Here is a 14,057-nt window from a genome sequence, read left to right as displayed (position 1 = left end):
TAATTTTTAACTACCACTTATGGGCACTTTTGGGACACTCTCAACTTATTTTGACAAGTGGAACTATGGGAACATGCTACTTTTGGCATGATATTTAAACAGTGTGTCACAGGGGTCCTTCTACATTAGTAAAAATACTTCTGTACCAAAATGTATTTAAGTAGCAATCCTAAATCTTTTGATAGGCCTTCACACTCCCACCCCACCCCAGTGGTCCCCAACATCTTACCCTTTAGTTGAATCTCTCTGCTTCCTTTTGCAACTCTCACTCTGTCAGAGGTGGGGAGGGGGCGAGGGGAGGGGAGTTTTCTGTTCCTGGTATTTCCTTAATCATATGCAGACATGGCTGGATGTTCTTCGCTAGGCTGCTGAGTCAGAAGCCTGGATGGGCCAGCTTCATTCTTAATGAACATGCTCAGGAAGGAAGTGCTAACAGAGATGGTTGCACTATGCCATCAGTGGGTGGGAGCTACTGCTGGCTAGAAGACCTAAGCCTTGTGAGAAGCAGCCTGGTTCCTGGGAAAGAGCATTGGCTAGAAGTCTGAAGACCTGGGTTAGTTTCTGCTCTGCCACTAACTTCCTGCATGACCTGGGCTAGTTTCTGCTCTGCTACTAACTTGCTGCATGACCCTGGTAAGTCATCCCCTTTCTCTGAGCCTCTGTTTCTCTATGAAACCATGAGGCTGGCCCCAGGAGACACGCTAGGATAACTAGAGGTCTCCTGAGTCAGATCCCCAATAAGAAGACAGTGTCCTATGAAGATATGTAGATGAGTTAGGAGCAGAAGCGCTCATTTCAGAAATACACAAGGGTTTATCAGGAATGGATCACAAGAGGGATCAGACAAGGACTGCTGGAACCGAGGAGGGCAGCTTGGAGGACAGCAGTTAGAAGTTGGAGAGAGACAAAGAGAGAGGAGAGACCTGTGAAAAAATTAAGTCAAAAAGAAAGATTAGAGTAGGGGTGACATAAGGGGGCCCAGGAACAGGTTGTGTGGAAGGGTTTGGAGGCATAGGAGCTAAGAGCCAGCCTACCAGAGCTCTGGAGCTCGGGAGCAGATGCAGAAGGCAGGCTGAGACTGGAGTCAGGGAGGAAAAAAAAAAGAAAAAAAAAGAGCTAGACCCACACAGACAAGTCTTATATGCTTAATAATATGCTGATTTTTGAAGGAAAATGGGTGCCAAAAATGTACCCACTTATAAAGCACTTGATCCCTGAGATCCTTTGCCATGGAACAAAGAGAATGTTTTTACTGTTAAGCCTTGATATTCTGTGCTCCAATATCAATTAATAGACAATTGGAAGAACCTGGAATGTTGTGCAGAGCCCAAAGCAAGGTTTTGGTCCCTATAATGCAGCTCAAGAGGAGAAAGAACCCCTGGTCTCCAACCTCTGGGTCCTTGCACATGCTATTCTCCATACGTGGAATAAATTGTTCCCTCACCCAGAACATTCCCTCAGGGCTCTGATTTTTCCTCTTGCAGAAATCTTCCCTGACTCTCTCACGCCTTCACTTCACTCCTCCTGTATGCTCCCACAACCCGCTGCACTTGCTCTCTTGTGGTGCTTCCCCAGTGCACTGTGGTGAAATCCTAAAATAGAAGTCCTTTTTTTAAAGTTTGGTTTCCCATATCTATCAGAGAGCCTAGTGCTTGCTAAGTGCTGGGCAAATATTTGCTGATGTGATATTGACTACTTGATGTTAGGCACAGGGCCATCACCCACTCCTGCTTGAAACATCAATGGGAAAACCTTTGGAAATTATACAGAAAGATGTTGGGGGGTTTGTCTTTTGGACAGACACACAGCAGTGGGTGTTAAAATCATATAAAGGGTGAAGCAGGACCCAAGAGCCCAGGTATGACTAGAAATTTCTTCTAAAATTTCCTTAGAAGCAAGCTGCTCCTGCTGTGTTTGGTGGAGGGAAGGAGGGCGGCAAGCAGGAAATGAGGGGACAGAATCCTGCCTTCAGAACACAACTCTGGAGTGGGTTTTTTTTCCTCTTAGAGCCAGAGAATGAGGAATCTCCCTAAAACACTAAGTCACTGGCTGCCTCATGAACAACCCTTTGTTACTTGCCTTCTTTCCAGGCTTTATCAGAAGGTTAGAGAGACTCAGATAAACATTTAACTTGTCAGCCATGGGACAGAGAGCCTTACATATTTTCTCACCTAATCCTCAGGACAACCCTATGAAGCAGGAGCTGTTATCATCCTTCTTTAAGGACAAAGCAACCAAGGCAGAAATAGGTTAAATAATTTGCTTAAGATCCCACAGTAAATAGAGTAGTCTGGAATGTCTGCTACCAAATTCTGGCTATTTCCACCCCTCCCCTCCCCCCCCCCACACACAATCTGCCTCTCAGAAGGATTGTTACACTCAAAGACTATTCCTTAATCAGGTTAATGTTGTTATTATTTTCAAGCAATGAAAAATGATTATGTTCTATATTTATGGAAGATGTTAGCACCAAAGAGCACATATGGATGACAAATGAGCACATATAAAGATGTTTAACATCATTAGCCATTAGGGAAATGCAAAACAAAATCTGTTAGAATAGCTAAGATAAATAACACTGGTGGTACTAACTGCTATCAAGGATAAGGAGCAACTAGAACTCTAAGTTAAAACTAATCTTTGGTGATAGAAAGCAGAATGATGGTTACTTTTGTAAGAAGTAGAGGTGTTTGGAAGGAGAAAAGAAGGGGCTTCAGAGGTCTCTGATCTGGGTGATGATTACGATGTGTGTGTTTGCTTTATGAAAATTCATCAAGCTTATTATTTGTGCACTTTTTGTACATAAAGGTTTACTTTAATAAAAAGTTTATTGAAAATAAATTATCACAAAAATAAAATATGCTCATTGTAAAAATAATGCAAATAGCCCAGAGAGTATACATCAAAAAGTAAAACTTGCCCCCCACCCCAGTTCTACTTTCAAGTGATAACTACTGTAACCTGTATTTCTTGTCTATCAAAACACATAAACATACACAGCATTTTTACTTGAACAAATGGAGAGTGGAATCATAGTGCCCCCAAATCAAAAACAAAGAGTGGGTATTTGCCAAAAAAATTTGCCTTGGAAACTTGGGATGGAGGTAAACAACTAAATAGAGATTGAGGATTCTAGTCACACTATCAGAAATAATATTTAAAAAAAACAAACAATCTTATTTAAAGATTGCCCCTCACTTCCTCTGCATGCCGGCCTGATTGCCCCTAACTGCTCCCCATGCTGGCCTGCTTGCTCCTAACTGTCCCCCCCACCAGCATGGTCACTTTACCTCTTTATTATATAGGATAGTCAAGATATGAAAACAACTAAGGTCTCCACCATAGATGAATGGATAAAGAACATGTGAAATATACATAAAAAAATGAAATCTTGCTATTTGAGACAACATGAATGGACCTAGAGCAATGTTTCTCAACCTGTGGGTCGCGACCCCTTTGGGGGTCAAATGACCCTTTCACAGGGGTTGCCTAAGACCATCAGAAAACACATATATAATTACATAATGTTTTGTGATTAATCACTTTGCTTTAATTATGTTCAATTTGTAACAATGAAAATACATCCTGCATATCAGATATTTACGATATGATTGATAACAGCAGCAAGAAACGAAAATAATTTTATGGTTGGGGGTCACCACAACATGAGGAACTGTATTAAAGGGTCACGGCATTAGAAAGGTTGAGAACCACTGACCTAGAGGGTATTAGGATAAATGAAATGTCAGACAGACAATTTTGGTATGATTTCACTTTTTGTGGAATCTAAAAAATAAAATAAACAAAAGAACAAACAAAGCAAAACAGAAATAAATTCATAGTAGAGAACAAATTGTTGGTTGCCAGAAAGGAAGGGGGTGGGTGATGGGTGGAAAAAGTCAAAAGGAATAAGAGGTATACACTTCCATTTATAAAAATAAATAAGCCACTAGGATGTGGTGTACAGCACAGGGAACACAGTCAATAATATCATATCTTTACATGGAGACAGTTACTAGACTTATCATGGTGATCACATTAGGTGTATAAATGTTGAATCACTATATCATACACCTAAAACTCATATAATATGGTATGCCAAATATATTTTAATTAAAAGTTTATTTAAAAGCTAATACCTGAAACTAGGCTAACACTCCAAACCCTGATCACAGTCATCCATGCTGGAAATAATGATCTCCAATCCCCTCCTATTTTACTCCTCCTAAGTCTTTGAAGTGTCATAATAAATATAGCCAACTAGAAGATTGCTGCAGAATTAGAAAGGGGTGGAAGATTCCAGAGTAGAAAAGCCAAGGACAGTAGATGGACACTGAATTGTTGGATTTGTCAATAGAGTGCTACAAGTCAGGATACAAAGTTATGACAGGCATCTCTTCTTCTAAGGAGTCTTTCTGGGTAGGTACTCCTCTTTCCTGGCCCCATAGCATTCTGGGTTCACCTCCACTGAGTCACCTTACACATTGTTTTATGGCTGTCTGCTCATGTATTGGTTAGCTTCTCTAAACTGGAAGCTTCTGTCAAAGTAGGAACTATCATTTTTATCTTTTTATCCCCAGCATCCAGCTCAGCATCCATCTCACAGTAGGCACACAGTGAATGTTGATTTGAGCAAGTGAATGGATTGAAAGAAATATTTCCTGAAATTGCTTCTTAACAATCTAGCCAACAAGTACAGCATCCTGGATGGCGGCATCAGAGATCACATCTCTGGCTTTGTGCTGCAGACCCACATGGAGAATCCCACATGGTGTAACCAAAATCATCAAGGCCAGATAAGACTTTGCACTGGAAGCTTTGAAATGCAATGCCTAGCTCTGAAGAGGATGTATAACAAATGATTTACTATGCATTGATCCAACTAATGGAAAATAAAAAACAACTTTTAAAATACCTTCCTTTGAGTGTGATGTGTTTAGGTTAACATTTTGATTGGGCAATGTTAAAAAACTGTGATTTTTAGCTTCCAGATCCAATGGAAATGTCTGAAAAGAAACTTTAAAAATGAATAAGTATAGGGCTATTTGTTGAAGTGTTGTTTAATATCATATGAATGGAAACAATCTAAATGTTCATCAATACAAGACTAGATAAGTAAATTACATTATGCTTTTCATACAAAGGAACACTATGCAGTTGTTAAAAAGAATAAAGAACTTTGCTGACATGGAAAAACTTCCAACATATATTGTTAAATGAAAAAACAAACATGTAGAACAGTGTATTGTATACTGCTATGTGTAAAAAAGGATAAAAGAGAATATTTATGTATTTTCTTGAATGCACATAAAAGCATCTCTGAGAGATACATAAAACTGACAACACTGGTTGACAATGGAGGACTGGGAGGAAGAGGTGGAATGAAGACTGTACATTGAACAATCTTTTGTACCACTGACATTTTTTAAAAAATACACTTTATTGATTATTTTTTTACAGAGAGGAAGGGAGAGGGATAGAGAGTTAGAAAAATCGATCAGATGTGCCTGCAACCAAGGTACATGCCCTTGACCAGAATTGAACCTGGGACCCTTCAGTCCGCAGGCAGTCAATCTATCCACTGAGCCAAACTGGTTAGCCAAATGTACCACTTACATTTTAAACTATGTGAATGTATTACTTAGTCAAAAGTAAATGTAAAAGTAATGAAACTACAACCACCATGGGAAACCAAAAAGGCGACATCAACGTGAAATAAATTTTGAGGAATATGGCAGAGGAAGAAAGCCAATAAAATTTGGCCAACAGAGAAATCAGAGCAGAAAATATGGCAACTCAAGAAAACAGAGGTAAGAGTGGGTTTTCCCAAAGAGGCACCAATCTCAGAGTCAACAAATGCAAAGAGCACAGGTAGGCTGAGAGGCAATCATTATGGCAACTCTTTTTGCAGAGCTCTGGTGAAAAACCTGGGACAGATGGAGGCTTTTCTCATTCTCTCCCTTCCCCCATCGACCCTTTGTCAGCAGCAATATTTTACTTTTGCCCTCAGGCTAAAATTACTTGGAGAGGGCTCTAAGGAGGGTCCTGCAACTTCCACAACAGAAATGAAAAAGAACACAAAAGGAAAACCAGCATCTGTCAAGAGTGGAAACCTCTACAGGGCTCCACCCCCAAAGGAAAGCCCTCCTTATTTTATCAGTTGTGGGGGTCCCTGGCCTTCCTGCCTCTCCACCCACATGACATAAAAGGAAGTCTGCCTGTTGACGGGCCCTACCCAATTAAACAGAATCCACAGTTAGCCCTCCCATTCTGGACAGAGGTGTGTGGGGGAAACAGATCAACATAATAACAGAGGAAACTCATGCCATCTACCCATAAAACCTAACATCATTTTTCATTCATAAGGGTCATCACACATTTGAGGGAAACTATCAACAAGAAAGGGAAGGACCGAAATAAACAAATGGGCTTAACGCCAGAGGAAAAGAGATAATTAAAGGAATAAAGGAAAACTTAAATATATTCTGATTTGTATCACTAGAGAGGCTAGCCAGTGCTATTCTATTAGGTTAGATTGTTTTTACAACTTCCTTTTCTATCCCTTTAAAAGAAAATTTTGTTATTTGGCAAGGATTTATGAATTCCTTACAGTGTCTCAGGAAGCAAGGATTTTAAATTTTTTAAAATTGTCTCTTTCCTCTCGAAGCTAATGGTATGGAAATGTCCAGACAAGTCAATCATGATGTGATATTATGATACTATGATAGATTAAGCACAGAAGAGGACACCTTGTCAGCTGGGAGGGGATGTTTTACAGACAAGGTACCTTTTCAACATTAATGGATAAGAGAGGAGAGAGTCAGTGTGCTCATAAAAAAAAGCTTGAACAAGTACAGTACATCTTGGGAAATAAGCCTCGCTTGTTATGGTTGATTCCCAAGGCTGAGCATGAGTGAGTTGCAGAGATAAAGACAGAAATGTGGGTAGTGGTCAGATCATGTGCTGTGCTAACGATGGAGATGCTGTCCTTTACAGAAGGGTTTTCCAGACATGTTCAGGGAAAAGAATTTTGCGAGGCCCTTTGTAGAACAAACAAAACACTGATCTATTTAACTCTTTATATGTACTGGAAATAATTTTCTTAGCAGAAACTATGACTGTGTTCTAGGTTATCAATATAAAATCAGAACCACAAGCAGATTCATTAACATAAAAAACAAGCTGTTGAAGTATAATCCATTGTGTGTTTTTAGTTTTCCCTTGATACTAATTTGCTTTAGATCAATCACTATCTACAAGAAATGCAGTAGTAGAAAAGGGTGACAGACATTTCAGATAATTTTGTGTAAGAAAAACTGAAAATTGAAACAATTTAATCCATTAATTTAATTCTTTCTGTGAGCTAAGAAAAAGATGGCCAATATTTTACTTTGGCTTCAGGCACTTTCATGTACTTTATAGATCTATACATTTCTTTGTAATTAAGTTTAAAAATCATTTCTGGTTGCATTAAGCAGCTGAAGATTTTTAAAGGGGATCCAAAACCAGGACCAAGCCATTCCTTGCTGGGGCAGAGGCAGGTATTGGAGGTCTACTACAAAGGACATCTGATACAGAATCAGAAAATGAAATTTAGAAACTGGAAAGGTAGCCAATTGTGCCTAGGACCAGGCAAAAGAAGAATGGGGTGGGGGAGGCTTCAAGAATTGAAGTACAAGCAGGTGATTCTGGAGCTAATCCCATTTATATTAAACATGTCAGAGCACTCTGTCAATCTGCTTCCCTGGGTCTAGTGCAGAGTCTGAGGGCTCAAATTAGATTAGATGATTGGTTAGTTATAAGAATTAGAATTAACATTCTGCTGGAAATGTGGAGGATGGATGGTGTTGAACAGAAAGGAAACAAGGAGATAAATTGGGAGAATACAGTCCAGTAATCTAGCAGAGAGAGGATGTGGGCCTGGACTAGGATGTTGACAGGGGAAATGGAAAGAAGTGGTGGCAATCAAGAAGCTTTAGGGAGGAAGAACCACTGGGATTGGCAAGTAATTTGGGCAAGAGATAGTGAGGAATTATAGATGACCACCAGGATTCTGACCTGAACAATTAGGTGGGTGTAGTAGTACCATTCACTCAGATAGAGAGACACTAGAGAGAGAACAGGTCTGGCTTGGAAGTGGAGTGGGGAGTTAAGCTTTGAGCATGCCAAATGTGAGGTGACTTTGAGATATCCAAGTAGAAATATTCAGAGGTAGCCATACTTAAAAATCTGAAGTTCAGAGCTACAGTTATAGATTTGGGATTTGTCACAATGAAGGTGATATTGAGAACTATAAACATGGATGGGACTCGCCCAAGGGAAATATGCAGAATGAGAAAAGGGAGAAGGGAGGAGAGGTGAGAACCGATGAATGAGGATAGGGAATACCTAAGTTTTAAAGGATACAAAGAAATAAAGGAATCCACGAAGAAGTTTTCTGAGAGGCAAAAGAGGCGAGTTTTCAGAAGGATGACAACAGAATAATAGGTCAACAGACTAATAGAAAGGTCACTAAAAATAAACTCTAGAAAGAATTTGGCCAAAATTATTGAACTAATAATGGTGGGAGCAATTCCAGGGGAATATTTTGGGCAGAAGTCAGACTGCAGGAGGTTGGAGATCAGGAAGTGGAGGCAGGGAGGTTGGACAACTTTTTTTGGTCACATGAACAAATCCTTACATGTCTGCATCTCTGTGGTCCCTTCAGCTTATCTTTGCAGGGTCCTTGCAGCTCTGGCATTCTGTAATTGTATGAAACTGGCCTTGGAGAAGTCCTCGAGCCCATTTTGGCTCTTGTGATAATTTTCCTTTAGTGGAACAAAGGCTTGTCTAAGAACTGAAGCCTCTTACGTGACTGATCAAAGTTTATCACGTGCATTGAAGTCACCTACTTGGCAGATATAGTGAAAAGCTACGCAGATCTGGGCCCAGGACAGGATGCTGGGGCGTGGGAGGGGAAGAGAGCAGGTGCTAACTCTACAGATAGCATGCCTATCAGAGCATTTTGTTACATTTCCTATTTGTCTCTGAAAACAATTTTATAGGAATCACCAAAGCCAACTTGTCATGGTTTCTAGACCAGGTTGGGATGGGGGTAGGGATTTCCACAGCTGCTTTAATTTTGAAGGCAATCTGATAAGACTCTGCAAAAGTCATTCAGAAATGTGTAATCTTACACACCTCAGTGATTCAATTGGTTAACAAAACTTTGTTTTTTAATGTTTTTTTCTTTTTTTTTTTAGTATGTAAGGAGTTGACAATTTGGAAAACTCATATATTAGGCTAAACCAGTGATGGCGAACCTATGACACGCGTGTCGGAGGTGACATGCGAACTCATTTTTTTGGTTGATTTTTCTTTGTTAAATGGCATTTAAATATATAAAATAAATATCAAAAATATAAGTCTTTGTTTTACTATGGTTGCAAATATCAAAAAATTTCTATATATGACACGGCATCAGAGTTAAGTTAAGGTTTTTCAAAATACTGACACACCAAGCTCAAAAGGTTAAACAAATTCTTTTTAAAAATTTCAGGATGAAAATTGTTTGTCTATTGCTTAACACATTTGAAAGATCTTTAATACACCTCTTTTTTGTACTTCACAACAACCTATAGTATAGGCAAGGCAGGTGCAACTGCCCTCTTTGGATATGAGGAAACTGAGGTCTAGAGAGATAAAGTTATTTGCCGGTGGTCCATAGCAATTTATTGGTAGAGCAAGGACTATAATTTAGTTATCTTAGGTAGGTGCAGCCTATTTCACCATTTCTGAACAGTTACATTGACATCAGCAATGATCTGATGGATTGGAACAGTATAACAGGCAATTTGGCTAAGTCAAACCAATATTCCTACTTTAACATCATAGAGTTTTGGCCTGATTTCCCTCAAGACATTACTTCTCTTGACCTTTGAGAAATGTATTTTTCTTGAATTATCTCTCTAGCTAAATTTTATTTAATAATTGTTATCATTCTTTTTTGCTTTATGCCATGTAGTCTCAACTTGAATAGCTGTTGGGATTTTGTTGGGTTTAAATATTAAATAAGTCTTGAGAAGCGTTTAGCTAGTGACACACTGTCATAAAATCAATCCAAACTTTTGTCTTCATTTGTTTCTTACCCTAGATACCAAGTTCCCACTTTACATTAGTAAGAACGAAAATGAAATGTGTCTGTTACTGGTGGATTAATTTATCACTTTCCTTGAAACTGGTGAACCCCAAAAGTTAGACAGCAATTGGAAAATACTGCCATTGTCTGTTGAGAAGTCTATGACATTTCAAGGCAAGAATGAATGTATGGAAGAAGTTCTTTACTAACAAAAGGGAAAGCCTGGAAGTGAATGATATGGGTATAATTTAAGAAAAAAAAAAACCTTTACGTAACGTTTTTGCTGGGAGAGAAGACTACGAAGCACATTTTCCAGGAAGTGTGGGCTGCGACGATTGTATGCTCTTAACTAATTCTGAGTAAGGTGGCCACTTTGACAGTCTTCTCATGCTGCCTCTGTCACCTTCTCGAGCAGAAGATATTTCAATTCTAACACAGCATGATCGAAACATACAGCCAACCTTCTCCCCGACCTGTGACTAGTGGACCACCCGTCAGTATGAAAATTTTCATGTATTTACTTACTGTTTTTCTTATTACCCAGATGATTGGGTCCGCACTTTTTGCTGTGTATCTTCACAGAAGACTGGACAAGGTAAGATGGAATCTTTATTAACTAAATTTGGGGTCTTCAATTTCTGGGTTGGTTGGTTTAGCTCTACTCAAATGGTGGACAATGGTAAGAACCAAAACCAATAAATAGTCTTGTGGCATAATATTTGTGCCTAGTGAGTGAAATCTCATATTTTTGTCTGTGGTCAAGAGCTTGGACTCTGGAGTCAGACTGCCTGCGTTCAAATCTTGACTCTACCCTCTACTAGCTTTGTGATCCTAAGCAAGTTATTTTACCTTTATATCCCTCAGTATCCACATCTGAGAAATTGAAATGATAATGGTATCCATTTCATTGATTAAATGAATTTAGCCTTATAACGAGCTTAGAACAGAGCCTGGCACAAAGTAAGCATTATGTAGGCATTGCGTATAATTGTTTGCTAAAGGTTTGTTTAAAAAGTAAACTACTTTTTATCATGCAAACAATTTTTTTAATCTTAAATTTCCAACTACAGAAGGAGAATATCAATTTGAGCTCAAATTTCATAGTGCTTCATATTAACATAGATATGGATAAATCCCAGAATTTGTTTTTTAGTAAAAGTGGCATTCTCTGTATAATTGGTCAAATTCTGATTGTAGTTGCATTCTCTGTATAATTGGTCAAATTCTGAATGTACTCTAAGATGTTTTACATTGTTTGGTTAGACTTATAGAAGCAAAAGAGTAGAGTAATTTAGCAGGTTGTTTTGCATACTTAGGAAAAGATAACCATTAGGATTTATCCTGTTTTGATGCGCCTATCCACTTTCACTGAGGGGAATCATTGGCGGTGTTGACAAAATATCAATCATAAATGAAAAGGAGAAATTTGATCAATTATCCTAAAAGTTTGAATGTGGAAATTGTGGATGTACAGTATCTGGAGACTGTATTTTCTCAGGATTATTTAAGTTTCTTTTATTGGAATGCCAACCCAGATTAAGGCCATGTGGTTTTCTATCAGAATAAAGTGGGGCAGTGATGTTTGAGGTAATTCAATGGGTTACTCAAATTTTAGCTTTCACTGCTGAGAAAAAAAGGGGGTGGTTTTGGTCTGGTTGTGTCTGGCCTAATGGTCTCTGCCAATCAAAGCCTGGACATAAGCCTAGACTCTACAGGGTAAATATTGACCTGGGTAGACTCAAATTTAATGTAGCATTTAGGTGTGCTCTTAATATCAGTGAAAGTCACCGGCTAATTGCATCTTGTTTTGAATCCAAATATTTAATCTTAAAACAAGAAAATGGCAGAGAATTAGTTGATTATACAAGTGAATTCCATACATTCTAAGACATTGGAAAATAAAATATCTTTTTAACTTTGGAAATGAAAGATGATTCTTTAAAAATTCAAATGTTTTCTGCAAATACTAAAGTTAAAAAGAGAGAGATGTAATTAGAACTCGAGTTAATTGACACACATTGCAAATTAACATCTTCATCACAAACACTAAAATGAAGTGGGAAATTTTCTCAGTAGAGAAATGTTTTCAGACTGTTTATAATGAGTGATCACTACTGGAGCAATGGGGAATATGACAATTATAGAATGTTGCTGCTATAATACATTTTAAAATTTACACTTTGTGATTAAATTGTATTAGAATAGCTCTGATTTCCACCTAGAGTTACAGATAATCTGACATTTTAGTTGCTGGCTTTTGTAGATTTTTTGAGCTGTTAATACCAAATACCAATAATTCAGTGTACCTTTTTATTCCCCATGCATAACTGCAAAAACCCTCCTCCTATTGTTGATGCTGTGGAAATGAATGTAGCAGCAGACATCATCAGTGCCAGTCTTTAGAATTACATGTCTCATGTCCCTGTTATTTTACAAATAGATAGAAGATGAAAGGAATCTTCATGAAGATTTTGTGTTCATGAAAATGATACAGAGGTGCAACAAAGGAGAGAAGTCCTTATCCTTACTGAACTGTGAGGAAATTAGGAGCCAGTTTGAAGCCTTCGTCAAGGTAAGAAGCTCAGTTGTTGGTAAAAAGTGTCATTGAAAAGTTTTAGTACTTCTGCTGGGAAACTGAAACATGACAAGGTAAAAGCTTAAACATTTGTTATTTATACATACATAGTATGAGTATAAAAAAAAGAAAAGAAAAAAATGAAGTCAAAATCCTATGTTAAAAGGATATGGAAATTTAGAAGTGTTCATTCATAGGAATGTTCTTGAGACGGACAAAAAAAATTTTCTTAGGGAAAAAGCACACTTTCATGAACACATTCACACATACATATAAGCTTATATTTGCAGCTGCCTCTGGGAAAATTTTGAAGTACACCAAGCTTTATTTTTTGCATTTTCTTATCTTCCCATCCAAATCTTGATGCCTTCTCACTGTGCACCCGTTTTCCAGAGAAGTGATAACCATTTGCTGCTGCAGTGTTGGCAGGCCACAGGCTACGATATTGCCTTTACTGGAGTTCATAGAGACTTCTAAAGATGGATACATTCTAACATGGCATGAAGGAAAGTTTCTCTTATGATGGAATTCCAAGTGCCATGAAAGTCAGATCTTTTCCTTTTATTGTGAGGAAAGGTGTGGGGAATGGATGATAGACCTTCTCAGTGCCACTCAAACCAAACACCTTGTAATACCACTTGCTCATGAAACCAGTTAACTCCAGGGCAATAAAAAGGTACACTGAATATTGGTATTTGGTATTAACAGTTCAAAAAATCTAGGGCCTGAGGTAGAGAGAATTTGAAGCTTTCTAGACCAGAAACAGGTTGGAACCCAGCATGAAGTTATATAATGGGTACTTAAAATAAGAATTTTTAGAACATTCACTGAGGATGTACATACAACATTAATTCCATCCTCATAGACAAAAGATCTAAGGGCTTTTTCTCTTGAAGCAGAATATCACGAATTCTTTCTACCTGTTTCCCTCTAAGAACACTAAGTCATATACCTTTAGCCCTCAGCCCACTTTGGGGTCATGAATAAGAGGCAGCATTCCACATTGAAGGCAGCTCTGTGCCAGGTGGGTAGGTATTGGGGTAAACCAAGAGGAATTAGTGCTCATATATGGATGATGTGTTATTTAAACCGGGATTGAAGGGTATAAGGTCTTACTTCTGACTTATTCCTTTCCTCCTATATTGTCCCAGATTTGTAATTTAATCTAGTAGTGAAGACTTTAAGACAGTGGTTCTTAACCTTCCTAATGCCGCGAACCTTTAATACAGTTCCTCATGTTGTGGTGACCCCCAATTTCATTGTTACAAATTGAACATACTTAAAGCATAGTGATTAATCACAAAAACAATATGTAATTATATATGTGTTTTCCGATGGTCTTAGGCGACCCCTGTGAAAGGGTCG

General features: G+C 38.3%; 1 protein-coding gene and 1 long non-coding RNA gene across 2 annotated transcripts in view; both read left to right on the top strand.

The window, feature by feature from the left end:
* Positions 1-411: 411 nt before the first annotated feature.
* On the top strand, positions 412-4,914 carry LOC107184809. Its single transcript, XR_001515721.1, has 2 exons — positions 412-633; positions 4,581-4,914. It is a non-coding gene; the product is annotated as an uncharacterized LOC107184809 (long non-coding RNA).
* Positions 4,915-10,142: 5,228 nt separating this feature from the next.
* Positions 10,143-14,057, top strand: part of CD40LG (CD40 ligand) — a 13,455-nt gene continuing 9,540 nt past the window's right edge. Inside the window, exons 1-2 of the mRNA XM_006774699.2 lie at positions 10,143-10,712; positions 12,558-12,689. Of these exons, the coding sequence (XP_006774762.1) occupies positions 10,557-10,712; positions 12,558-12,689 (288 nt within the window). The 5' untranslated portion in view covers positions 10,143-10,556. The remainder of the gene's footprint in view (positions 10,713-12,557; positions 12,690-14,057) is intronic.

Source organism: Myotis davidii, unplaced genomic scaffold (genome assembly GCF_000327345.1).
Source record: "Myotis davidii unplaced genomic scaffold, ASM32734v1 scaffold1208, whole genome shotgun sequence".
Classification (NCBI taxonomy): Eukaryota; Metazoa; Chordata; class Mammalia; order Chiroptera; family Vespertilionidae; genus Myotis; species Myotis davidii.
The sequence above is the reverse complement of the archived record's forward strand: the minus strand, read 5'-3'. Positions and strand labels throughout refer to the sequence as shown.